At 37.3% G+C, this 27,405-nt stretch overlaps 3 protein-coding genes across 8 annotated transcripts; all 3 read right to left on the bottom strand.

The window, feature by feature from the left end:
- Positions 1 to 739: 739 nt before the first annotated feature.
- spag6 (sperm associated antigen 6) lies at positions 740 to 8,675 on the bottom strand. Of its 4 annotated transcripts, none has more exons than XM_016285443.1 (11): positions 6,760 to 7,328; positions 6,503 to 6,598; positions 5,712 to 5,878; positions 4,320 to 4,509; positions 4,029 to 4,234; positions 3,788 to 3,961; positions 3,307 to 3,459; positions 2,471 to 2,662; positions 2,220 to 2,336; positions 1,976 to 2,121; positions 740 to 1,841 (listed from the first exon to the last, which is right to left on the bottom strand). In XM_016285443.1, the coding sequence occupies exons 1-11, from the start codon at positions 6,782 to 6,784 to the stop codon at positions 1,778 to 1,780; spliced, it is 1,530 nt and encodes a 509-aa protein (XP_016140929.1). In that variant the 5' UTR covers positions 6,785 to 7,328; the 3' UTR covers positions 740 to 1,777. The 4 variants fall into 4 exon arrangements, with proteins under 4 accessions (XP_016140929.1, XP_016140931.1, XP_016140932.1 ...); XM_016285445.1 differs by having other exon boundaries at positions 6,752 to 6,783; XM_016285444.1 differs by having other exon boundaries at positions 742 to 1,841; positions 4,320 to 4,503.
- A 502-nt stretch (positions 8,676 to 9,177) lies between these two features.
- On the bottom strand, positions 9,178 to 15,621 carry LOC107595126 (polycomb complex protein BMI-1-A-like). Of its 3 annotated transcripts, none has more exons than XM_016285440.1 (10): positions 14,973 to 15,621; positions 12,234 to 12,366; positions 12,042 to 12,138; positions 11,724 to 11,806; positions 11,588 to 11,638; positions 11,351 to 11,456; positions 11,120 to 11,162; positions 10,885 to 10,983; positions 10,581 to 10,661; positions 9,178 to 10,372 (listed from the first exon to the last, which is right to left on the bottom strand). In XM_016285440.1, the coding sequence occupies exons 2-10, from the start codon at positions 12,349 to 12,351 to the stop codon at positions 10,052 to 10,054; spliced, it is 999 nt and encodes a 332-aa protein (XP_016140926.1). In that variant the 5' UTR covers positions 12,352 to 12,366; positions 14,973 to 15,621; the 3' UTR covers positions 9,178 to 10,051. The 3 variants fall into 3 exon arrangements, with proteins under 3 accessions (XP_016140926.1, XP_016140927.1, XP_016140928.1); XM_016285441.1 differs by having other exon boundaries at positions 11,724 to 11,779; positions 14,973 to 15,620; XM_016285442.1 differs by lacking the exon at positions 14,973 to 15,621 and having other exon boundaries at positions 12,042 to 12,310.
- A 490-nt stretch (positions 15,622 to 16,111) lies between these two features.
- Positions 16,112 to 19,009, bottom strand: LOC107595153 (COMM domain-containing protein 3-like). The gene is made up of 8 exons (XM_016285490.1): positions 18,796 to 19,009; positions 18,033 to 18,144; positions 17,876 to 17,939; positions 17,756 to 17,790; positions 17,545 to 17,605; positions 17,413 to 17,469; positions 17,279 to 17,332; positions 16,112 to 16,347 (listed from the first exon to the last, which is right to left on the bottom strand). Exons 1-8 carry the CDS (start codon positions 18,929 to 18,931, stop codon positions 16,288 to 16,290), a joined length of 579 nt encoding a protein of 192 aa, XP_016140976.1. The 5' UTR covers positions 18,932 to 19,009; the 3' UTR covers positions 16,112 to 16,287.
- Between the last annotated feature and the right edge of the window lie 8,396 nt (positions 19,010 to 27,405).

Genomic DNA, 27,405 nt, shown 5'->3' with positions numbered 1-27,405 from the left:
TACGGTATATTCGTTTGACAGTTAAGTTTAATATTAACTTTACTAAAGGGTGTGAATGTTCGTTACGTTTCAAGAGGCCCAAAAAGGCCTACAAGATTTAAAAGCAGATTAACTTTGAATGATTTGCTATTAAATAGCCTACCGTTTAAACAATAAAGTGAAAAAAATCGGAGGACATTCATATCATGGACAGACTGTCTCAACTAGCCTAAAGAGGCAGGAGGAAAACTTCTGTTGTCAGTTTTCATTGAATCTACGCATAGCAGCTTGCAATCTGGTGCACACGAAGGTTTGTGGGTAGGCTATAGCCTTCTCATTTAAAAGCCTCAAGCGTATATGGCTTAATTATTTCAAGGTTTCTTCCGTTTCTTGGGCATGGCAGTGGTTGAAAACGCGATGCCACAACTGTTATTTGTTTGTTCCGACTTTGCGGTAAAGGAGGCAAGTCAGAGAGGACACTTGAAGAAAATAACTATGACAAACCATCCCCTACAATAGAGAATATTTAAATGATTTCAATTATATTTAAGTTGACAAATTAATTTCCTGCAAACGGCTTCTGAATCAATACAAATTCAAATAGGCCCGAAGTGATCTGGAACTCTGATTTGGTAATCAAGGTTGTGAATTGGACAAAGCTGTGGGATGGAGACAATGCATAACCAAACAACGTCAATTGAAAAAGTAATCTGATTGACACCAGAAGATGAAACAATAAACAAAGAATGGGCTGCCATATGTTTAACAGCTGCTCTTTAATGTGTAGCCTACATTATACACAAATAAGACAGCAGGGGGCGATAATAAGTGAATGTGTAATTGCCAATGAAAATCAAATGTTCTGGGCTCGTTTCTCGGTAACGATCATATTTGTGTTCTCTACGTTCCCTTTCGAGCGTTAGTTCCTGTTCTGCGGGCATTTATTATAAACATTTTAACATGAACGCGGAAGTTGACTACTCGCTTTTTAATAGTTGTTGTTTGTTCATGACGTGTTAAATGTCAATCGCTAGTTATTAGGGCCTTTAGCACTAATCTATAATATTTATCGAGTCATTTATATAGATCAGTGGTCTTTAGGCTTTTTATTTTCTTAAATATTCTAAATTGTATAGGCATAATTATAATTGTGCGAGTCCTCTGTTAAGAACCTTGAGACATTTGCAATCTTTTATTTTCGCATTTTCATGGGGTCAAATTCTAAACAAGCTTCAGCGCCAGTGGAGACATGGAGGCAACGTTCACCCGTGTACTGAACCCTGTGATGTGTATGAGACAAGGGTATTAAGTCCCTTTGGTTCGAGGAGCTTCGTGTTGCGAGGTTCATGTTGCCAGTAGCCCACAGCAGTGTGAAACTGAGCGGTCTGCTCTTTGCTCCGTGAAGCGATAACGATGACAGCAATGCTGCACGACCTTGTGGTGAGTTGTTGGGAATGAAGGGTGGATTGTAGAAGAGGATGAAAATATGCTATGGGGAGATGTCTTGACGAATTGACGAAGCAACACATCGGCAATATGGCCGGTTCTCATGAACGGTATGATATTTAGCTACTACTTCGCTGATATGTTTTATCCTGTTTTTTTTCCAGCCTGCTTCTAAACATGAAACAAGTTAAGACATCAAAGCTAAATCAAAATGCTAGCATACATACATTTTAATAGTTTTTTTTTTTTAGTTTTTTTTACATAAGATGTTACAGATGTTATCAATAGTATGGTAAATTTTCCCTTTTCACAGCTTTTAAAAAGGCATCCACAAGTGTTTCAGTGAAGAAAATCACACTGGCTGATAGTTGTCAACCCTTTCCAGCAAGGTCTCAGAGTAACCAGGAGAATAATACCTGTAAAAGAAGGGCCAATCAGTGGAACAGCTAAAACTATACAGCACACTAACGTTTACAGCATTATAAATGCACTTTGGTTTAAAAAGATGTTGATATTGTACTGGTTATTTTTCATATAAATGTGTAAGAACCTGACAATCTCTTCAGGGTAGCAGTTGTTGATTGCATTGATATATTCCTGAATTGCAGAACCAGGTTCTGCTTTGATCTCCTGTACTTTCTTCAGACCGCCACTGGTAACAAACAAGCGACGTGCCTTACTGTCATGAGGAAGAACCTGTAAGATTGGGAGGAAATAGAAAAGCTATATGAACTATTCTTATTGGGATTAACAAATGCTGATCTCATAAAATGTGTTGATGAAGTTCCCGCTACCTTACTGAACTGGCAGATGACATGTTTAAGAATGTTGCTGGGAGCTTCATAGAGAAGAGGCTCCAGTGCTGGTAGATAAGTGCACTTCTGAAGGATGCTCTTCAGTGCCTTCTTGGCCTTTTTCAGCATGTAAACAAAGCAAAGAAGAGACAACAATTACTAAAAATCTAATCTAAATGTCAGTGGTAAAAAATCATTTACACCAAAATGAAAAACGGTACCTCTATCAGTCACTTTAAGAATGGGCTCACCTTGACCTGCAGATCTTCAGCACTTTCAGTGTCCAAATAGAGATTTAGGAGTTTAGGGAACACATTGGCCACAGCAACAGCTTTTGCATGCTCGGGTGTGTGTCGGCCGATTTGGCCAAATGCCCAAGCTGTTGCTGCTTTGATGTGATCTTCTTGCTCTTCCTCCAGACAGATAGCCAACTGTGGCACTCCCTACAGAAGTGGAGAATCAATTACGATCATAATCAGTATTATGAGAGAAATTCAGTACTGTTCAAAAGTTTGGGGTTGGTAAGATTTTTAAAATATTTTTGAAAGAAGTCTCTTATGCTCACAAAGATACAGTAATCAAAATACAAATTACAGTAAGAACAGTAATATTCTGGAATATTATTACAATTTAAAATAACTGTTGTCTTTTTTTATATTTATAAAAATGTAATGTACTCCAGTGATGGCAAGTCTGAATTTTCAGCAGTCATTATTCCAGAATTCAGTATCACTTGATCTTTCACAAGTCATTTGTGCTGATTTGGTGCTCAAGAAGCATTTTTTTTACAATTATTATCACAGTTGAAAATGTGTGTACTGCTCAGTATGCATGTGAAAACCATGATAATTTTTTCAGGATTGTTTGATCAATAGAAAGCTCAAAAGAACAGCATTTATTTGAAATGTAATTTTTTTTGTAATAATGTAAAACTCTCTTACTTTTGATCAATTGAATGCATCCTTGCTGAATAAAAGGATTAATTTCTGTCAAAAAATAAATTATCCTGACCCCAAACTTCTGTGTAGTTATGTGTAGTTAAATTCAAATTTGACATGCAAGCTTATGAAAGGATGTGATAACAGACTTTAGATACAATCACAGCCATGGCTAAGTTCTCGGAGTGTGTAGCCACATAGCCCAGCATCATGATCCCCGGCAGGCGTACATTCCCTTTGGAGTCCCCGAGGTAGTCAATCACAGCTGCTACGCCCCCCACATTCACTATTATCTGGGACAGCTGAGTAGGAAACACACAATGCAAACAAGCAAACACATAAGCCAGTGTGACATAATGATAAACAATTAGTGAGGCAGACCAGAAAAGCAAAACAGTTTTGGGCAGGTGAAAAAAAGGGGTGATGCAATGCGGTTTCCAATTGTCTGTTTCCTGTGTTGCACTGGTGATAAATAACAGACCCACATTCTCCATGGTTTACAGACTAGCTGCCTCACACCATGTTATTTAAACAGGGGGTGTCAAAGAGCTGACAAAGTGGAGATTCCAAACTTATCCAAGCATCTTGAAATCATTTAGTGACTATGTTATGTATGTGGTAGGTAGGTACCTCAGGGTTGTGTTTTGTGATTTCCCGAATAAGAGTGGCAACATTCTTCCGAACATATTCATCCGGGTCCTTTAGGCAAACCAATGCAGCGGGGAATATCTCGGCCTCCACCACCATCTCGGCTACGTCTACGGAGTGCTTGGCGATTTGGCTGAGAGCTGAAAAAACCTGCCTCTGTAAAGAGGAGGAAAAAAAGTTAAGCCTGCATGTCACTGATTACAAAATCTGTAACCTGTGTCACCTTCAATTTGGCATCTGGGTTTAGGATCATCTGTGCTAGGTGGGCGATTGCCCCAGTGTCCACCACGGTTTGAGCCAGCTCTGGGGAGTGTTTGGCTATGTCACTCAGAGCGGAAGCTGCAACCCTCTTCAGGGCAATTTCAGGTTCCTGGATGCATAGCACGAGCAGAGGCACAACTCCAGCATCAACCACTGCCTGAGACAGCTCTGCACAGCAGGAGAAGAGATGAACAAAAGGAACATTGACGAATTGTGAGAAAGAATAAAAAATGACCTTTTTATGCAAACTTACGTGCATTATGTCTGGCAATGTAGCTTATTGCCCATGCAGCAGCCTCTTTGACCCCAGGGTCAAACTCCTCCAGGGAGATGACAAGCGCGTCCAGTGCTCCACAGTCCACCACGGCCTGGGCCAGTTCAGGGGAGTGCTTAGCAACAGCCCGAAGCACAAATGCTGCAGCTTTCTTATAGAAACGCTGTGTCTTTCATATCCCAGTAATCCAGAGGGAAAAGGACAAAGCAATTGACCAGTAAATACACTAGAATGTTCATAAATCACCTGCAAATCTGCCTTTAATGAACAGTAAGTGATCTATCACATTCTATATTATTCAGTTACATAAAAGGACCTTCTGTGGAAAGTGTTTTATACTTCTGATGAGGCCTCTCTGACAGCGTAATAGCATTCTAACAATGAGTTTTAGAGCAAAGCCTTTGGACCGCCAATTTATAGTGTTTTGTTTTCTCTGCTGAAGCAGACCAATATCACACCATGTCCATTCATTTAGGCCAGAGGAGAACTGGACCCCAACAGAGCCTGGTTTCTCCCAAGGGTGTTTGGTTTTTCCTTCAATTTCTGTCACCTGATGGAGTTTGGGTTCTGTCTTGGCACTGTTGCCTTTGGCTTGTTTAGCTGGGGTCTAAAAGACATCAATTTGCCAGCACTGACACTGTCGGGTGAGCATAAAAAAACTGAATTGAGCTGAATAATAAGACTATTGTCTACTGCTTAACAGATGAATCCAGTTTGTTCATAATTCATGAATTTTGCAACATTGACACTGTTATTGAACTGAATTGAACCAAAATTTAACTGACTTAAGCCGAATAACCACACTACTGTCTTCTTATCACCGAATTGAACTTGTTTTATAATAAATTAACTTAACAGATATTGAACTGAACTAAATAAGCACAGAACTGAGTGCAGTTGCATACTGACACTTATAGCTGCATTATAGCAGAATTTGGATTTGCCTGATTTGCATCATTCTGTTATTTCAAGTCAAGTAAATAAATTAACTTGACTTATTCTGAAGAATTCTTCTCCTGGCAAAAGAGACATGGTCTGAGATCTGGAGATGTTGTTCTACCATGATCTTTACATTTTCATAATGAAACAATATGTAAATGTTCAGTACCTGGCAACTGTCCTAAGTCCTGTTACTGTTTGAAGTCATTGAAAATAAATAGTGCAAACAAACCGTTTTTGCTTTGTTAAAAAACATTTAAAGAATAACAGTGCAAAAAATATGTAAATTATATAAGCATGGATTGCTTGACTGACAGTGTTAATGGAAATTTTTGCATTGTGCAAAATCAAATGTAGGCATTAAAGTTCGACACCTCAACGCAAACCTATTCATTCAAATTAGAGCTGAGAGGCACAGCTAAAGAAACTCACGTTTTGCTCAGCCAGGGAGTACACAAGCTGAGGAAGAATGTCTCCCTTTACTACAGCCTCAGCCAGGTCATCGTTATAGTTGGCAAGCCTTCCGAGAGCCAGAGCTGCTGTCTGCTGAATAGTTGGGACTGCATCCAAAAGGAGAGGCCTCAAAAGGGACATTACACCTAAGCCAGAGAGTGAGCACATTTGTGCAGGGGAGAAAACAGGAGTGGAAAGACACTCGAGAGTAGATGAGGGGAGGATATACTTTCAAAGATTCAAATCATGTAATAAAATATATCCAGTTCCAAAAGAGATCAGGATAAGCATGAGTGTATGTATTCCTTATTTCTGTAATATTAATTTAAAAAATGTAGCTTGGTAACTTCTTTTGAAGACATTGTGTCCAGAAACATTCATTGTACTGTGTTTGGGAGAAAATGAAAGATATTGTTTTAGATCCTTGTAAGTTACAAAGAAACACTTGCTATGGCCTCTTTTTTGCCCCCATCAGTCCTGAGTGTTGAACGGTTTGAAATAAACGCTTCTTCTCTAACATTGTAGGTAAGGACAAACAAACAAAGAAATAGATCAAATAAAATAAAATGAAATTTGAATTTGAATTTACTTGAGTTATGTGAAGGTTGGAATTTGGCGAATTTGTAAAAAAAAAAAAATACAATTATATTTAAATTATTAAATTAGAAATGATATAAGTATTATATAATAAGTATATACAAGCAAATGCCATACCAAATGCATTCATGCAGAAACCTCCCTTATACAAAATATTAATTTTAAACACTCACCAGCATTTTGAAGTGTTTCAGTATTTTGTGGTCTTGCTGCAAGATCTGCTACAGTTTGCACAAATTGTGTTCTTGCCTTCTGGTACTGCTCAAACACTGCATAATAATAATAATAATAGTAGACAAAATAAGACGAATCAATGCCCACAACTATGGCAACAAACTGCAAAATTAAGAACAGTAAGCAACTACTGGCCGTTTTAATTAACCTTTTACGTTTTTAACGTAGGCTACTTCAACGGGTCTCACTTTCTCACCTTGCAAAATCTGTCGTTGACTCATAGTTATATGAGTATCCCAAATCGGAGCAAAAACGACAAAAAAGCTGCGTGATTGCGACAAAAAAAAAACGTTTAAGCTTCCATTAGGAAAGAGCGTTTGTTGTGACTTTGAGTTTAGAGGAGGCGTGCAACCGTTGTCTTGGCAACAAACCGGAAGTGATAGGCACCGGTGAGTTTGCTGTCAATGTTCTTCAAATGTTTCGTGCTGAAACGCGCATATGTTCAAATCAGGGACAGTGCCGCATGCAGTTGGTGTCCAGATGTAATAGCAGGTAAAATAACTCCTAATTAGTTTGGGATATTATATAAGATCCAAAAACAGTCGATGGATGTGGGATATCGGGACAGAGCAGCTGCGAGAGGGAACAGCTGCCCCCACATTAGCTTCATGGTTATCGCAGAGACAACTGCAGTCACAGCAGCAGTACTGATATTTAGTAATTACTAGTCTTCACACTCGCACATTTTCTTTAAATAAACAAACAAGCAACTTGTGCTTGTTATAGTTCGTGCATCAATTTTTACCTTATTTGTATAGTTGTATTTTGTTTTTGTATTTAATCTGTATTTATGTTATCTGTATGCACCCAAGGGTCTGAGAGTAACGCAATTTCAATTCTCTGTGTGTATGTGCTGTACATGTGGAAGAATTGACAATAAAGCAGACTTGACTTGACTTGACTTGATATAGGCTTAGGCAAACATTTGTCTCGTTAAATAGAATACACACTTTCCGTAGGCTACGTGATTGTTCATTTGTGAGTTGTCGCTCTAGTTTATTATTGTTTAACCCTCTTCAAACTTTAATAATGCGGCAAGTTGGGCAGGCTACCAAATAGTTATGAATTCATAATTTCCCGACTGCCTTTCATATTTTCTTGTTGTCTCTAGGCGTATATGATGCATTTCACGCACTTTCTGTCCTGTAACTTGAGTGTTTGGCCAATCACTTGAAACTTTAGAAATTATTCTGTATTTAGTTATATGGGCCTAAAATGATATATATATATATATATATAAGCTTGTCATTTAGATTGTTATATCTGGACCATTATTGGATAAGTAATCAATTTATTAAGGTTATACACCTCTATTTAAAAAAGAGTTAAAAAAAACATTTCAAACAAATCGGGCTTTTAAACTCCAGCTCAAAGCTGAAAACTGTATTCATTAACTTCAATGTCACTTTTAACAAAGACATGCTCTCATAATGAGCAAGGCTTTTCAACAAATTTGTTTAAATGCTGTTGAATGTAATTAAGAACATGTAGGCCTACATTTATTCGAACGGTTCAGCATCAGCCAGGGCAAGTCAAAGTGAGCAGAGATTTCTGGAAAAAGCTGTTTTCTCAACATTTTTCTTCATTTTTAAAAAGAGATGAATTTGAATGTCACAAATTGAATGTAAAACATGTCCTCTAGCCTTTGCTCATTTCCACCTCTAAATTCACTACTAAGTAACATCACTGGTGGTAGGGATTTTCTTACGTCTTGTTTATTCTATAATAACATAAGCAATTTATAGTGTTATAGGTCCAAATTAGTTTTATAAGATACTAACGCGTTGCCAGGCTAAGTGGGCAAAAAAAAGAGAGAAAGATTACAGCCTTGAAAGATATTCAGTCAGACTATGCAAGTCCCAGCACCGATTAAATGTGCTGAGAAACTGCCTTATTCAAGATTTCTGAAGTCTTTGGAGACCATGTCGACGTACCAGATTATTACTGAAACTGTCAACTAACATATAAGAGATGAACTGCATACCCCGTTAAAATAAATAGCTTTCATTACCTCAGTGTAAGTAGCCCATTCAGTTAAGCACTCCTCGAGAGATTCACCGACAAATTCTCCGTTACTTTGCACAAAAAGGTCTGACTGAGTACTTACAGGCTACTTATAAGCTTGTCATCTATTTGAGCTACAGTTGGTGAAGTCAGCACCTGCATCACAATACCTTCTTCGCAACAGACATGAGGTCAAAAGGATTTGAATTAATCAGATTAACTTCTTCACGTTTATCACCAGTTTACCGCACAAGCATTTAATATACTGCCATCCGCGCTTAAGGATGTAGGCTGTCTTTATGCGTCAAAAAAAATAATAAAATAAAAATACTCGGCTGTTCTCTACTGGACCACACTTTATTATTATTTCTTTAAGTTTAATGTCTACTGAGAGAAGAGCTAATACTGGAAAGGATAAAGGGTCTCTTAAATACTAAAACATCAAGTTTGTTCACCATAATACTTATTTTACATACAAGTCTGAATAAATATATTCGGATATTGTGCAAATTCATGAAGATTTTCAGGTGTATGTAGATTTCTCTCTCTTTGTATGATTCGAAGCAGCATTAAAACGCAAGAAAACGATTGAAAGTGTAAAATGTTTTATTTAGATGTTTTATACTGTGCAACAGTCACAATACAATAGCTGTCAATAGTCTACAATCGACCAATAAGACAATGAACACTGAAGACATCAAAATATTGTCCAGAATAAGAAGTTTGGGGTATAACAGTGGCTGTTTGTCTTCTGACAAATTCGTGTATGTAATCGCTTGAATGCAGTCTGAAAGATATACAGGGCTGGAGCATGACCTCGAGACCAAACTGGGGGACCCGAACCGGCACAGTGGAGCAAATCGTACAATAACTGCAAAGATTAAACTTGAATTTCCAAGAACTTTGAATAATGAAAATGATTACGCCGACTACAACTTAACGTTGCATTTCTTCATCCCTTTTAACGCGCAGACCTAATATAGTATTTTGTCCTTTAATTTTGAACTATATATATGCCTTTCTTTGATACATTATTAAAGGCCAGAATATACCAGGAATGTTTAGTAACTACTCCAGAAAAGGCAAACTAATATCAAAAGTAAAGGCTTTTTATCATGCTTTTAAAGAACATTAAAATACACATGTAAAATACAAGCAACAGATAACGCAGTTTGTTTAGGGAAACTGTAGACCGAAAGTAAAAATATATATAAAAAGGTAGGTATAATTCAGTCATTTCTGCATTTTGAAATGGCCACAACCGTCGCTCTGCGCTCCACTTTGCAATCAAATGGGCCTCTGACGTTCTCACGCAAACTTCGAAATTCCAGCAATGTGAATGAAGTGCGCCATTTCCACTACGTTAAAGTTACATGTATAATATATTGATAATAATGACAAAAAGAAATGGATCTACATGACACTACGTTGGCATGGAAATAGCTGGAATATATCTGGCGTTGGCTTCATCGTGTAGTCCCTCATCATCCAGACGATGTGGAAGATCCGTTCAGCGCCGTCTTTCGCACTTTGTTGCCATAGGTGAACTGTCGAGTTGGGCTCGTCATCGTCGTGCCATTAATAGGATTGGAAATATGGGTGAAATGAGGTTGTGAAGGCTGAACCAGTGTGCTTGGACTCGGTAGAGGTGAGGAGGTGGATGGAACTCCAGCGGGACTGCTGGCCTTATCGCTGGCTGAATCGCTTTCAGAGCGGATTGTATTGTTCACGCCATCTTGTGGATGGGTTATCTTCACTTTTTTACAGCTGGGCCGCACGCGGTATTTCAGAGGCAGTGGTCCATTCTTTCGGAAAGTGCGAAAATAACACAAGGCACCTTATTACTGAACGGTGAATACTGAGCAACTCAAATTCTCAATCCACAAATTAACTAATTATCGAAAGATAGATAAATTACCTGCTTGAATATTTCACTTACTTCGAGATTTAAGACCAAGTGTGTAAAGTAACAGTCAGCAGTCAGATTTGACAGAAAAAACCGTCAGAACTTACTCTTCTCCAAGTGTAGATGTAGGCAATGTCCATTAATGTGTAGTAATCCTTCAAAGGCTCATCCTCATACATAACTTCAATCTATTAGAACAAAGAACGATAATATTTAAAAAAAACAAGCACCAGTCACTCAATATCACACCATAATGAATTATGCAAGATCAGCAAATAAATAACAATACCCCCTTTTTCTATAAAATTATGTAATGAAACACTGAACTACTAAACTTCCACTGTAACAAACAGATTTTAAAAAAAAGGCCAGAAACTAAAACTTCATCTGCAATAACACAGATCACATTACCTGAAAAGTAGGCGGTATATCCATTTTGCTTCTCAGAAATTTCCTCAAATGCATCACAGTCATTGCAGCAGGGCACTGTAAGTATCTTTTATTATTAACCTGTGTGGTTAAAAATAAAATAAATAACACAAATATATTATTCAGATACACTTTACTATTGGTGTAATCTGTATCACCATCATTACAGAGAGAGAGAAAAAAAGACTTTCAGCATCAGCAAGCACTTCTTAATTACCTCTTCTTTTTGCCTCTCATCTGTGCTGCCTTGCTGTTGGGCCCTGAACAATAAATAGTACAATTGTTGTAAATGAAATACTAAATTATAACTTCTCATGTTTCAAATAAAATCTCTTTACACTAGAAAATGGCCACTTCAGATTTGTGTACACATTTTTAAAACTCTTGTAAAAGCACAGACAGATACACTAACAGCAAAAATCACTTATACAGACATATGTAAACATACCTTTGATCAAAAAACTCAATTGACAGACTGATAATTTCATCATCTGTGATGATTCGCTTGTCTTCATCAGCAACTTCTCCTCGATCCTCATTTGATCCATTTGCAGCTTTGGGGGGAAAAAATGATGAATCATAGCTTAAATTTCAACAATTAGACCGAACAGTTACACAACACAGTCTGTGCAAACAGTTATCCTAACAAAACCAATTTATTTACTTGGGTACATTAAATACTTACCATCAACAGATGGGTGTTCAGCATAAAAATCTCTCCTACGCTTCATTTCATCTGCACAGAAAAAGAAATTTCCAGATCAAAGCATGTGTAAATAATTACAAGCAATAAAAATAATCTTTCACAGTGACTGACTTACTTTTAAAAAGACCAGGAACCAACTTGTATACAATGTCCTGTAGAGTTTTGTCAGACCTGTGGGGGGAGGGGTGTTGGTCAAACCTTCTTTTTTTTTTTGGGAAAAACTGCACTTCAAACAATGCTGTTGCAACCAACTCAAATTCATGTTATTTCCTAATTCTCACATTAAAAGGCATGAACAGAAAAGACAATATACAGCATTTGAAATAGAAACAAACAAGATGTCAGATGTATGCATAATCAGAATTCATTATTACTATGAATAACTATTTACAACAAGTGGAAAGCTGGAACAGACAGTGATTTTAAAGGTTACCGAATATTGAGAAGTGGCTTCGTTTTGTGGACCTGTACATCACATATGGGACAGTATTTACTGGCTTCCAGGTACCGGACAATGCACATTTTACAAACTGAGGACCAAAATGTCAGAGGATAAGCATGGTCTGGGTATGTTGCATGATTTATTATAGATATAGAAAAATAGAGCAGCACAACTCATACTCACATGAGTGCAAGCATTCTATGATTGTCGTTGCATCTATGAAATATCCACCACACAAGACACACATCAAATGGGGATTGAGCTCCGTAATCTTGATCCTTGTTGTACGATGCATCGTCATGGGACAGAAAAGACCCTGCAGGTGCATCAAAATAATATGATAAAGATTTGTAACTATAAACAACTGCCAATGAAAACAATCATGAGGACTTAATTACCTGAGACCTTACCATTTTGTTATTATGGGCTGTTGCGTATATTTACGTTATAACAGAATTTTTAGATCATTTCTTACACACGGGTCTTCAGGGCTGTGAAACGACACGATTGCGATGTAAACGATCGTTATATCGCTGCAAAGTCAGATTCACTACACTACACACTACATAAGACATAACACTGCACAACGCACCATAATATACTGAATCAGTTATGAGGACAGTCTGCGTAAATGAACTTTACGTGACGAACACTTCTTACGGTTTCTATAGCAACTAAAGCTGCGTTACGTGGCAACGTACCAAGAAGCTGAAACTGAACGTTCCGCGTAGAACGCAGTGAACGCGCAAATTTCGATTTAAAATAAACATCTCGCCCATTAAACATGTTATAACGGCCTTTCAGAATGACAGTGTATCTTAAAAGACTGAACATTCATGTTATTGACGATGATGCTGATCTTGGCTTTGCTTTGACATTCTCTTCCTCCTGCATGGATCACTAATGTTGCAGTCGTTCATTGCCCATGAATGCACCTTGCATTAAACTGATACCCATTTGACATCATGATCGTCGTCATACGTTGCTATGTACGAAGTTTATTTACGTTTGTCACAAATCCTGTTTTTGAAACGCCTTATTACGTCGGGGCATTCACTAAGAGGCGAAGAGAAGTGCTGAAGGAGCTCACAACCAAGGGAAAACGAGCAGAGTAAATAATAACTTTCAAGTAGTAACTACGTTCTCAAACTCGTGCTGGATGAAGCATACCAAAAGTAGGTTAGTGCAAGTACTCGTTATAAAATGCGTTTTAAAGATTATGTAACTTGCTGTAAGATAAGCATGCATTAAAGGGTGATGTCATCTAGGTATGACAATTGGAAGTTAAGCCATCAGACGATACAAAACGATTTTAAGAACACGCGAGAAAACCAAGCACCCGACACTAATTCTGATATTTCACGTTAAGAGGGTATCAAAACATATGATGAATATACACATCTATAAGACAACTTTCAAGCCCAGATCAACCTACAGAGGAAAAATGTAAACCTGTGCCCTTGCTTATTAAATAAATAAAGGCGTTCATGATCTAACATTTATTTAAAACATCCACCAGTCGCGTAGAACTGATGCAGTGCTGTTTGTTCATGCAACAAGCCTTTCGGTTGGTTATAAAAACAAAACCACAAACTTTTTGAACTCTGACTAAACAAGCATTCTGGTGATGGTGGTGCTATAGAATAAATAACTGTCAAAAGGAGCAAATAACCCTTATACATGAATTGTTACACGTGAGAAAGTGCCGAGTTTACAAAGCCCTGTCTGGCCTATTTCGATGAATACAGGTAGCCTACCATAATGAAATTCCACCTGATTAAGCAGATGAGAATACTCGAAATGCTGACAGACCGTGTTAAAGTCATCAATATTATAAATAACACGTCACTTTCAATTTAGCTCTGACATTCACAACTACAGGGAGTCAGAGAAGTGATATTAAACTTAAAAAATGATGAACCCAAGTCTCAGGTATAGCCTACAAATTGCGGTTTCTAAATAAAAAAAACATGCGCAAGTGAATAACCTTATTAATAAAAAAATGCTAAAAGCAAATATTAAAACATTTTTCTTCTTGACGTGACAAGCCACAGGAAGGCTTAGCCTACATTATAGTAGGTATATAAATAAGCGAAAACGCATCGTTTGAGCTTTTTTTTTTTGTCTGAATGGTAAAGTGCAGTACTTTGACAAATGTGTTTGTCAAAGCCCAACAAACTGATATAAGAACCATACAAACCCCTGTGCACGCCAGGGTATCTAGAGAAGCATTCTTCAGGTCATTTGGAGAAATGAAAGAAACCACTAAAACATTTTAAATATGTTAAATAAGTACCCGAGTTTATAAATATGTGTTGTTTAATCAACTACACATCAACAGTGTAGTGAATGTTTGCTGTCAACCGCTGAAAGCTTTGTTCTGTAAATCCGACAACATGACACGTTTAGGTTACCGTGTAAATTTAAGTTAAGAAAACACACAAATAGGTATAATTCAGCAAAACAACTAGTTTATCCGGTCGTAAACATCATACAGATCGTATATTTATAAAATCAGCTAGCTGCTCGATGAGACAGCAAACAGAAAATCCTTTAGAAATCAGCCTCACATGAACATGCGACCCGTTTCTACCCGATTTCGCGTGCACATCAGGATTTATTATTAACTAAACCGTTTCATTTAGCCAGATACGCCAAGCGAACATAATGATGTCCATAACTGAATAACATACAACAAAACAGGAATCATTCGCGCAGACAAAATACGATATTACTAGATAAAATAACTAAAATCTTATAAGCACGCGGAGAGACGGAGCGAGTGTTGCGTACGCGAGCCTGTCAGTTCCCGCATCCACTCTAACACACGTCTCCATTTTACGCTCACAAAAACACAGATGCATTTAGAGCACAGAGTGTGAAATTGGACATTGGTAAGGGAAGATATCGCAGAACACATACCTTACTGAGCTGGAGCGAATAGTCGAGTCTGGAGGTGGTTAGACAATGAAAGTTAGGAGGCGATCAGTAGAAAATGAATACGAGCCAAGCGGCCATCTTGAAAAAGGCTGCAGACGCTGTCAATTGCAATAAGAGAACGGAGGAGCAGGGAGCATTTCAATAATAAAAAAATTAGAAAAGGTCCAGTTGTCGATGTGTGTGCTGTGCTCGGTTGCAGATTTGTAAGCGCTCTTGAATGTAGACCTCCCGCCAGTAAAACGGCCAGGCTGATGTGCGTTTTCTCTAGGCTAGCGCCTTCAGTCTTCTCTTCGAAAAATGCTGCGCTGATGGTTCAGTGGAAACTGACACCGTCCCCAAAATGGCTTGTAGTTCGACCGCCCCGTGCATCACGTGATCTAATTCCTTAAGGGTGGTCTGGGAATATGTGTCGGTGTATTCAGCGCTGCTCGTGTTCAGCAAATAACAAAGAATTGCGTTTCAAAGTCTGTTTGATCGCGGTCCAGCTTGTGAGGTTTACACAACAGAATAGGTTCTTGTAGATCAGCTTTGAACCGTTTGCTACTTTTGTCTGCAAAATTATCTCTATCCCTCAACAGCTTTGAAGAATGTAATTCATAACGGCGACATGATCAATTTACCATAAAATCTGAGTCACCTAGATGGTCTATTCATAGAGTCGGTTAAACTAAATAGCGCAAAGGCGTCGAGGAAGCAGTTCATACATTAGCCAATCACATGTTCAGACTACCTAACCGATAGTCTGTTTCTAAATTAATTCATGGTGGTGAATGTAACGCAGAGGGCAGTAAGAAATCTGTGCACGTTCCACTTATCGCCGGGAGTTCCCATAGAAAATAAGTGCTATCTTTTCTGCTACAAATGACTCAATAACAGTTTTGCAGAGTAACACAAGAATTCCGCATATTCTAATTAACTTCAACGTATTAGCCTATAAAAACCTGTCCTGGCCCTCAACCTTAAGAATTTTTAGTTTCTATAATATATATAGACACAATGCGTTGTTTGTTTCAGTAACGGGATCCAGAGGTCAGACACTAAATGTCGATTTTTTTTTCGGAAACATGCGTTTATCAACAAAGACCGCTGACTGAGCTCTAAAACAATTACACAAATGCAGGTTAACTTATATCAAAGTGATTTTTATTGTACATTTTATGAAAAGAAGCTACAGAATACTAGTCGATATATGCAAGAAGAATTCAACAAAGAAAAAAACTGATGGGGCACTGCGTCCTGAAGGAAAGACACGTTACGCTCATTAATCCTTGGCATCCGAAATCTAGAGATCCAGGAATCAAGACTGGGTTGCCCTCTCCAGACTTTTTGCTGCGTCCTTCATTTTTCCAACCAAATCCTAGACACAATTCAAACAATCCAGTTTATCCATCAGAAAATGCGTGGACATGTTATTTCCCACCATTATTTTACCAAGTCAAATTTGTCTCTCTGAGCTAAATATAAAATCAAAACTTATGCTGCAACACTGTTCATGTAGGCTAGTCTCACATCCAGGTTATGCGGTATTGCCTTAAATGCCAAAGCACTCTTTCATTTCAAAATAATCAGTTGGTTGTCATCGTAACCCTCACAAGCTTTGAGTTTTACACAAACAGTTAATAACATTATGGACCGTCAATTCGATTTCATCATAATTGTCGTTTATACGCTGTGTCAACCTTCTGGTTTCAGTTTGCTAAAATTGTGGGCCGATTCAAAAAGTGAGCCGCTGGGATATTTGTTACGTGATTGTGACCATGATTGAGTGCATGAGAATTTTATGACTTGATCTTTTGGACAATTCACCTTTGTGTCACCCCTACAACAAACACAGGCATCTGTGTAATGACTAAGATAATAAAATTGCCAAGCAGGCTTTTACAGAGGCAAAAACCCAAAGCTGACATTTCAATATAGCTTAGCCATTCTTACCATAGAATCAATAGGTTATATCAATTAACGGTCAATAATAATAAAAACCAAAGATAACCGTTTAATAATTTATTTCAGGTCTCAATTGCGCTTGTATGTTTCTTTAGACCAGGACTTCTTGTACAATTAGGATGACCCACAAAATGTGGAACTGTAGGAAGACAAAGTGACCTCGATGGAGGATTAAAGAAACATTCAAATAATAAAACCTTACATTTTACCCAGGCCTTAAAAAACCTCTTGATCAGCGATGTGAATCATGTCATGTTAACGTGTCTTTAATACTGTTTACTTGAGGGTAAAGCAAACTAATGGCTCACTAATGATCATGCAGCTTTGCCGTTCACAATACATACCTGAAGTTGGTCCATGGTGCAACTAAAATTAATTTCCGAAGAAGCGCCAGCCCTCTGCAAAAGTAACCGAAGTTTATTCAAAGTGAAGAAAACAACAACAGCAATTACTGGACATAGCTATATGTATTACATACCTCGGTGTTTAAGGAAATCAGGTATGACGGCTGATTGACTTTATGCACATGACTATTCTGCCGAGAAAAACAATGTTTATGAGATGATAATAAATTAAGTATTAGAAACACTAACTTAAAGAAACAATGTACCTTTATACAATACTCAAGACGCCATTCAGCATCCGTTATATGGGGAGGACATGTATCAGTGCTGAGAAGCATAAATACATAAATAAACTATCGCTGTGACCATTAGAGTTACACAGATTTTGCATGATTACACTCTGCAGAACAGGAAAAAGTCACTACTTAACTGGTTGTGGTAAACAATGTATATATATATATATACACATTTTCTCACCTTGACAACAAAGATAACACATTTTTCTTGTGTTTCTAAAAGAAAAGAAACATTTAATATGCTGCAGTGCAACTGTACTTTCATTCAGAGGATGCGGATCATCGGCATACAAAACATTACCTGGAATGAATTATAAAATGTATCCACTCTTTCATTCTGGAATCGGCCGTCTTCAAGGCATGCGCTAAAAGAGCACAGGAGATATTTAGAATGGAAAAGTGTTTAAATGCTAAACAGTTTTATAGAATCTTCAGAAGACCATTTCGGATCATATTACCCAATAGTTGATTTATCTGCATTTTGCTTAACGCATTCCAGAATAAAGGTCGTTGCCGCGGTATGACAGTGTTTCAAGGTAGTCTGGTCGATGTGCCTCAATTCTGGGTGACCTGCGAGAGATGAAAAATTGCTCTCAAGAGAAGTTTTTGTACGTGCGTGAGAGAGAACAAGAGAGAGCTTACAAGAAACGTACGTGAGTTGTTTTGAACTGAGCCAACTGAACTAACAATGATTTGGCAATACAAACGTACAATTATTTGCCATGCCAATTAAGCGCGTTAAATACAAACTGAGGTAAACCGTAGATAAGCGAAAAAAAGGAGACAAAGCACATGCTTAGCGGATAACTAGCGCAGAGGAGGTATTAACAACTATTTTACTTAGATGAAAGACATACAGGCTACGTTTGCCTGCGTTTGACCATAACCAATTAAGTAAATGTTCATGAGTACACATTTCAGTTCTTAAAGAAGAATTCATCGGTCACACCATACGTGTTAACGTTATATGCGTTATTAGCTTAGCTAATACGGCTAAGCGGAGGATTCATTACACTATACTGTGTTAACACAGTATGCAAGCCACAAGCAAGGATAGCGTTGGTCTGTCAGCTCTTGCATAGCTTTAGGGCTAGGTGATATATAATATGTGAAGCCTTAGAAAATAACATGAGCAACAGACACGGCGCAGCGCGACTTCCTTCTTGTCTGCAAAGCACCGGAAGTAATGCAGCACAAAGAAAAAAAGCTCAACCATCTTACCTAGAACGCTTTCGCTTCGAGAGGAGACCAGACTGTCGAATGCGACCTCCGTGAATATCGTAAATGATTTCAGGTCGAACACATTTGGTTCGGCCAGGGTTTGAAGCCCTTTCATCACTGATTCCGACAACTCCATTTTGAGCAGACTCGCTAGCCTTGGTCACATGAGCGCGTCAGCTGATCTCAGGACTTGAATTGTCGGAGAATGAGACACAGTACTGATACACAACGCAAAGGCCTATATACTTGCTGTTCTGCATTATGTTATTGACATATAACCAGGATAAAAGCACTCGCATATTTATGGTTGTTAACGACTCAAGCGAGATCGTGTCCGCATTTTCAGTCCTGCCTGCTGCTGGTAGACGTTTGTCGGGCGACACATCCAGCGCATCCGTAGGCTATTTCTACCGCTGCATGTCTTTATATTTCAAAATATATTAGAATGATTCTTGAGGAGGCAGAATTCTAAAAGGCTTTAGCACAGCTTCATTATACTGATTTTTATTCAACAAACTGAATACCGCTTGCAGGTACCTCATTATTTGTTAAGCGGCATAACATATATTCTGTAGCCTAGCTGTTTGTCCACTTGGCAGGCTCAGTTCTGACGAGCGACTGCAGCTCCGTTACTCTGCCAGACACCTTTGGAAGATAAACCTTAGCTATAAGTTACTCCTCTTAAACAGTTCCTTTACTAGAAAAAAGTCACATATTGTTTTACAAAATACAGAAAGAAATCTACTTTCAACCATATAGTTTCCAAAGCAATGAGGAAGCACAACCTCCTTAAACTTTTTTTAAATTACATGATTTTACAGCTATTACGCTCTTAACCATTTAAACCCTTTAAAAGGTTTTTCACTGTATTTTTGTTTTGGGGTTTTTTTTTTGATATAAAAAAGTTGTTCATGTCACAGATGAATGGTTTCTGCGTTCTTTAAACACAAGTAACTCTAAAAACTCAAATTTCTCGTCTGACATCCGGTTGTAAATTCTATTTTGGCTCTAAAGGGAACCTTTATTTTTGTGTATTGGTTAATTACAAATCAGCTTAACAAAGTTGCCATTTTTAACTAGAGTCGATCAGCACTGAAGAAACAAAACCTTAATTCATAAATGTTACACTAAATTAGTATTCCTACTAATATAGGTGAATATAGAATAGCGAATATAGGAGTTTAGATATAGAATAGACAAGTGCAAAATATTTTACTATATATAAATATAATTATTTTGTCTCTTTATGTTCAAGATTTCTGAAGCAATGTTCCAATTTTATTTAAAAAAAAAAAAGATTAGACAAAGTTCTACAGAAAGTAGAATCGGTGACAAATACAGATGTCAGACAATTTAAACGGAGTATTGATAATGTGACACATAGAGATTTTAGTCAAATTAAAGTTAAATTTTGCCCTCCTTTTGTTGGTTTTCAATAAGTTTGAATCATGGTGTTCATAATCAAATAAGTAGCCTAATTGTTTAATTATTAGGCTATATTTAATCTTCAAAAAATACTGCATGGATGATGATGTCCTTAAATGTATTCACATGTTTGTTCTGTTGCATTTATTTATTTGTTTGTTTATTTTTATTTATTTATTTATCATTCATTCATTCGTTCAGGCTACATGAAATATTCCTTACAACCCCTTAACGAGATAATCTAGGTTATATATAATTTATTATATAAATAATGTATTATTATTTATTTTTAGAATTATATATTAATATGAATTTAATTATTATTAAGTTATTATTTATAATTTAATTGATAATTTAGTAATAACACCACTTTTATTGTATAATGTTTTATTTGTATTCATATATGTTCAAAATTTGGTCAAACATTTTCTCAAACTGATCATGCGATAAATGTTAATATTATATCACGGGTGTTATATATATATATATATATTTAATGGATTCATATTTTTTAACATCGGACCATGCATGTACTCGGTTAAAAACATTTTGTTAATCGGGAAACCTTGCTTTGCAACCTTTTGATATTTGATAGAAGCCTTAAGATTATTTATGGGGGGAAAAACTTTCTCCTAAATTTTATGATACGCAAAGAGTTGGTCAGGCTATTTGCGTTATCACCCCGAAGTCAAATGGCATAGGCTATAGAATATGCATGATGACCCATATTAACCAGTCTGTTAAATAAGCACACCAAATGTAGAAGAAAAATAAAACAGTCTTATTAAGGTCATTGCTCTAACTGATGTCAGAAGAAGAGCTTCGAGCACAGTTTTAAAGGCTGAACTTCGAAACATGAAACATCGCCTGGCTGTCTGTAGACCTTGTCATTTCAGAGGAAGTTCTTCAAAGTCACAAAGCAGTTAAACGCTTCCAATCACTTTCAGTCATAGAATACAACAGGAAAAGTCCCAATAGAGCGTTTTTAAAAGAATTTCAATAACGTTTATCAACGTCATTATATGCAATTCAGCTATAGCTAAAGATGTGATTTTTCTCGAACCCTCAAACAGAACAGCGGCCATTTTGGGTAATGCCCAGACAAGAGATTGTGCAACAAAATGGATGTGACGTGTGAACTTATTAAGTGTTTCACTGAAAAACTTTCAGATACCCCCCCAAAAATAAACAGTTGTTAACTAAGGGGCTTCTTCGAAAGCAAATGTTTAGAAGAAAGTTAATGCTGATAGGGGAAAACTCTATGTTTCAATTAACCTTTTGCGCCACCAGTGCTTTTTATTAGGGGGAGGAGATATTTCATAGCCATTAGCCTATTGTTATGGGCTGTTTTGTTAAAATAACAATTTGATTGCTTCGTCATTGTCTTCACACCATAAAGCAAAAGCTATAGGGTCAATATGGAGAGCCTATAGCAAAGCATACAGCAATGCTTTATATGAATATGATCCAACTGTAATATACCCTATAAAGTTGAGAGAAAATTGGCACTATATAGTGAAAAAAGTAAGTGTAAAAATGTAATAACGAAAGATAAAATATCCTAAAGTCTGACCAATTTTATTTCGCTTGGCAGGGCAATATTTCTTTGAAATGAAAAGGCGTTAGTGGTTGCACAAATGCGTTTATCGCTCCTTTTTATTTTAGAAATCAAATATTTAGTTTAAATGTAATAAATTCGTTAAATCACTGAATTAAATTTGTTTGAACTACGCTGCTCTCCTATCTGAAATTAAGCTCTTAAGTCTCTCATTTAAGGAAATAAATAAGCCATAACATTCAACAATATATACCAGATCCTATACAAATAAACAAAACTAGGCTAAACAAAAATGTTAAAAAGCCATTTTTGTGTCATCTAATATTTGTATTTATTTATTTGAAAAGCAAGTAAATAAAATATTGAATGTATTTATTTATATTTAGGTGTTGAGATAAAGGAATCATGTGGTGGCCTGAATGTGTTTGGCCACGCATATCACAGTCAAGATTGATCTTTAAACGTTTTTCTTTTCTTTTTGAACTTCATCTAACACTTATATATTTTCTTAGTATGAATGAATAAACCTGGTAAATTAAACCAAGAAAACAGAGCGTTACAACTGCCGCGTTTCTGATAATATACAGTTGTGTGACAATGTAACTAATCTTGAAGTGACTTGATTTTAGGTTTCTCGAATTACTAAGAGAATCTATATTTAGCATTCATAAATAAATAAATCAGAAAACAAAAATTAAACCAGGGAGAGGAAGAAAAAAACTTTGTCAGAAACACAAATACTTTCCAGATAAAAATTAGATTTAAAAATACTAAAAAGGTTGATATAAAAGGAAGTTTTACAGTTTTGGCTGTCAATGTTGTAAAATATAGGCTAAATTATTTAACTAATATTTAGGCTACTACCTAATTAATACTGGGGGGGGGGGGGGGGGGGGGGACTGCACAACATTTTTGTATGATGATTTAAAAAAAAAAAGCTTTTCAATTATATCAGAATAGCTGTCAGGACATCTCTTGTGAGATGCTTCAACAGCATAAAATGACAGCCAGGACTGTCGATCATCGGTGTAAAGATAAAGAAAATTGGCTGCATTGTGAGGTGGGAGGGGAGGACTAATGGTTAGGCTACGTCTCCTTTAAGACACATGAGAGGGAAGCTTTGTTATTTGTTTTGTACTTGGAGGAAATCATGTTAGTTCATATCCGACCACTGCACTGCGGCATCGTGCTATAGGCTAAATATAAAAATGAAATGATGCTCTTTGAATCGTCGATGCACATCGCCAATCCCAGTTGTCTGGTGAATAAAAATAGGCTAAAGATACAGAAAAGGAGTTCGTTTTGATAGAAAACCTCGTGTGCATGAGAGGGAAGCTTTGTTATTTGTTTTGTACTTGGAGGAAATCATGTTAGTTCATATCCGACCACTGGCACTGCGGCATCGTGCTATAGGCTAAATATAAAAATGAAATGATGCTCTTTGAATCGTCGATGCACATCGCCAATCCCAGTTGTCTGGTGAATAAAAATAGGCTAAAGATACAGAAAAGGAGTTCGTTTTGATAGAAAACCTCGTGTGTCTTTTGTCGGTTTATAGCCTCTATAGCCTTTATATCCTCAAGTAATTTTGTCGAGATTAGAACTTTGCTTTCATTTTCACACCACATATGGTTTATTTAAATACGTGTTGTATGATCTTGTCATCGAAAAATGCAATTAATTCCCACGATCCTCAACGAGATTTTGTGAAGACAGACGAACACATCTTGTACCGCAACACCGCAATTACGATTAGCCTCAACTCACAATAATCCTGTTTGCTTTGGCAAAGCGTTTAACTCAGGCTCGTGAGGTCTATTTGTTCACTCACCACTTGCAAAGACTGAACGTAGGCTATAATAAAATACACGTTTGCTCACTTCCCACTGATACAACTAATGACTTTGCCCCCACCATTTTACAAGCCGCTGTGTTGCTTCATCCTGTGAACTGTCGGCAGTTTATGAGGTTTGGGAAATCCTAATGGTTCTTCGTGCCAACCCCTTGCTCTAGCTCATTCAGTGTGGGCACAGTGCCAAACGTTAGTGCTGTGAGTCTCCGCCCCTCCCCTCTGGTCCTACATCTTATTCGTTAAGGAGTAAACGGATCACGAGCTGGGCAAGACTTGTTGCTTTATATCTCCGTATTAAAGCGATGGTGCCACAATGCGCCGAATGCAGAACTCAAAATGATTCACAAAATCTGATTATCTCTCAGGTTTAAGCTTGAAAAGAGGGGTAATCTCTTGTGATCCCGGTAATGTAGCTACTTTAACCTTCAAGATATTCACTTTTGATTGCTCGAGAGGCCATGCAGCAACATTCTGGATGCAGAAAAAAACATGGTACGTGGTTTAAACAGCCTCACTGTGTGTCTCTGGACGTGGTTTCAGAGAGTGACTCTGCCCCCTATAGGAACTAAAGCCCTGTCTTGTTGTGGATCAAATTCAAATCAGTCAGGTACAACTTTTTTTCTGCATCCCGAATGTTGCTTTATAACATCTCGATCAATCAAAAGACAACCAAATCAAAGGGTTAAAGCACATTTCAAGAACCACTGGATAACATTAAATTCTGTAACGCTGATTTGAAACGATGTGAAAGCGCTATAGCCTATGCACTGGAGCGCTAGAGATAGCAATGTGCTGAATCGTTTGCTTGCTCGTGTCCACTTGTTTTTAACTTAGGCTACATGCTCTCTGCACTTTTTGCACGATGCAATTTATCAAATTAAAGAAAAAAGTGCTAATCTTTTTCAGTCTGTATTGGATTCAGTGTGCGGCTAGCTACCTTGTTCGTTTATGCGCTATTCAAATCAATTTGACTTGATTTAGCGTTGATGAGCTTTAATGACGTTGATGCTTGAACTATGTGTATGTTTTCGAGCATACATATTTAATTGTAAAATGTTTTTCCCACAATCAATCAAAACAACAATTTGTCAAGACGAAATGATCCATTTAATTTGACCGGGCAAAAAAAATTATAAAGGCCTGGTCAAAATCTCCTTAGTAGGCTACTTGACAATAAATTGTAAATGTAAACTGTCAAATTAAACTTATCTGCAAATTTTCTTTAAAATAATGCTTTTGTTACTGTGAAAATTGGTCAGCAAAACTGACCGAAAGCACTGACATTGACTTCTACTCCAGTTACTTAACACCATTTTTTATATATATATACCTTGGATTTAACTTTATTTGTGAATTATCGCTAAATTCAGGCATATTTTTCAAAGAGTATGTTATTCTGACACGTTTTTAACATAACCTCTATCTTTCCCTTCATTTTAACCTAATCCTATTAAAGGGATAAAATCGTTTCTTTAGTTGCATAACGCACACCACGTACCAAAATCATAAAGTGCCCTTTTTCATGCGAATATCACACGTAGGCCGCAGACCCGCGCGCATACAGACACTCAGACTATATGTTAGAATAAACGGGAGCGCAGCCGTGGCCGCTTGATGGCAGTGGTGGGATATAAGTGTGGGCGTTGTATCAGAAAAGACGTCGTTTTTTGACCGTAATGGCCATATACTAAGCCAGTGGTGAGGGACAATGACCAAACGGCTGGGCAGTCAAAAACTGAAATTCACTATGGCGGAAATTCACAACCAGCGAAGAGTAGTGTTGCACAATTCAGAACGGTCCGGTTTGCTACTATTTTTGTTTGCTGCTATTGTTACAATTTCTGAAAAGGATATAAGTGTGGGCGTTGTATCAGAAAAGACGTCGTTTTTTGACCGTAATGGCCATATACTAAGCCAGTGGTGAGGGACAATGACCAAACGGCTGGGCAGTCAAAAACTGAAATTCACTATGGCGGAAATTCACAACCAGCGAAGAGTAGTGTTGCACAATTCAGAACGGTCCGGTTTGCTACTGTATTGTTACAATTTCTGAAAATATCTGTCACCAATTCCGTTTTAAAAATTATCTGTCACCAATTCCGTTTATTACCGACATATTGCTTAGTACGCTGTCTCAATGCTTCTCTTGCTGCTTCTTACTTTGTATTATGTCAGTTGAATAGGCTAATTCATTTGGTACGCAAACCAAAAGTTAAGACTTAAGGAAGATGGTGTTAATAAGAAGATTTAATTAAATAAACGTTATTAAATAGGCTACGTTAGCGTATGCTATATTACCCAAATTTGAAAGAATTCATATTGATTTAAAATAATTAAAAAATAATAATAATTTTGCATCTCTTCTTCGACCTAATATGCCAATGTAAATATAATAATAAGCTTGCTTGGACTTCTATTGTTTTTGTAGATTCACTATATAGCCTACAATCCATAAAGTTTTTTAAAATGCAGAGCTTAGCCTAATCAATATGTGAAAAATGTCGCATATTTTCAAAGATACTCGGTCCATGTGCTCCCCAAATGCTGCTTTGCGGTCTGATTTATTTGCTTGTCCTGCAAGCCCGGTTTTACAACGTCGCCGATTTTCCTGTGACCGTAAGTGGGAAAAGCAGCTGCTCGAGCACACTTGCATTCAGCGGAACGGAAAAATCGGCATCCCGGGATAAGGTCTTTTTGACACATTTGGAATTGTTCCTGCTCTTCCCTCATTTTATACTTCCAGGAACTTACATGCTCACCGTTCATTTGAGTCACTCTTTTTACAGTGCTATTCCTTCAAGTAATGTTACTCTAAAGTAAACATTAAGGAATCGTTGTTGAACTATAGCCTACTTCATAAAAGACTGCTTAGTTTTTGTATCAGTTGTTGTTTTCGCACAGGCTAAAGAGACTTAACATTTATCTCACAGAAGCAAATTTTGTTGAATTGACTTTTAAACGTGAGCAAAAACAACTTTTTTATTCCTTTAAAAATGCATCTAGAAATGCATTAGCCACACAAAGGCGTTAATTTCAGTTTCAACACAACAGCCTAATACAACACATAGTAAGCTGTTGCAAAGACCTTCAGTTCAGTTATAAATTGGTTATGTAACTCCTATTGTCGTAGCTTCATGCCTTCATTCTTGTTTAACTATAGACCTAGTCATAGTGTTTTTGCCTGTGTGTGTGTAGGTCGTGAAATGACTTTGTAACATAGAAATTGGGACATTTTAATTTGTGGAATCGAATAGTTGACGTCGGCCTGCTGTAAATGTGCGCGCACTGAGGCTTGCTTCGATTGTCAGCTTGGGTTTAACTAATCATTCAGTTTTTCAAAACCCTCAGAACAGAATGGATACGACCACGAATCATTGTATTCAACGGAGTTGATACAAATATGGCTAATAGTGATGTTATTAGGGGTTTTCTTTGTCTCACTCTTTGCAACACGTAGCCTACACACACACACACACACACACACACACACCAATCAGTGGGCTTTATCATGTTCGCAACAAGTCAAATTAAACTGAAATGACAAAGTTTCCTTTTCTATTGAAGCTCTGAGGGTGATTTCTGTGCCATTTCCCTCTCGACTACTAATGCGGCACAAATGAAAGCATTTTACAATCAGGCTCACGCGGCTCTCAAATTCCTAGTGCAGGAGGTCCGAGCTGCTCTGCGGTGAAGGATCGGCTTTCATATGCGCGCTTTAACGCAAAGCGTTCTCTTTGTTCCACTCCTCTCTAACCCCTTTTAGAAGTTTTTTTTT

The sequence above is a fragment of the Sinocyclocheilus grahami genome, unplaced genomic scaffold, assembly GCF_001515645.1.
Source record: "Sinocyclocheilus grahami isolate Dianchi unplaced genomic scaffold, SAMN03320097.WGS_v1.1 scaffold197.1, whole genome shotgun sequence".
Taxonomy (NCBI): domain Eukaryota; kingdom Metazoa; phylum Chordata; class Actinopteri; order Cypriniformes; family Cyprinidae; genus Sinocyclocheilus; species Sinocyclocheilus grahami.
The sequence above is the reverse complement of the archived record's forward strand: the minus strand, read 5'-3'. Positions and strand labels throughout refer to the sequence as shown.

Excerpts from the sequence above, each read along its gene's own strand:
- LOC107595153 (XM_016285490.1), bottom strand. The coding sequence starts at position 18,931 with ATGGAGTTGTCGGAATCAGTGATGAAAGGGCTTCAAACCCTGGCCGAA. Across the intron at positions 17,791-17,875 it reads CATTTTATAATTCATTCCAG|AAACACAAGAAAAATGTGTT; the intron begins GTAATGTTTTGT and ends CTTTTCTTTTAG. Across the intron at positions 16,348-17,278 it reads GCACCATGGACCAACTTCAG|GATTTGGTTGGAAAAATGAA; the intron begins GTATGTATTGTG and ends AATTGTGTCTAG.
- spag6 (XM_016285443.1), bottom strand. The coding sequence starts at position 6,784 with ATGAGTCAACGACAGATTTTGCAAG. Across the intron at positions 4,235-4,319 it reads CATTGCCAGACATAATGCAC|AGCTGTCTCAGGCAGTGGTT; the intron begins GTAAGTTTGCAT and ends CCTGCTGTGCAG. Across the intron at positions 3,460-3,787 it reads TCACAAAACACAACCCTGAG|CTGTCCCAGATAATAGTGAA; the intron begins GTACCTACCTAC and ends TTTCCTACTCAG.
- LOC107595126 (XM_016285440.1), bottom strand. The coding sequence starts at position 12,351 with ATGACGATGCATCGTACAACAAGGATCAAGATTACGGAGCTCAATCCC. Across the intron at positions 10,662-10,884 it reads ATATACCGCCTACTTTTCAG|ATTGAAGTTATGTATGAGGA; the intron begins GTAATGTGATCT and ends TTGTTCTAATAG. Across the intron at positions 10,373-10,580 it reads ACATCTACACTTGGAGAAGA|AATGGACCACTGCCTCTGAA; the intron begins GTAAGTTCTGAC and ends ACTTTCCGAAAG.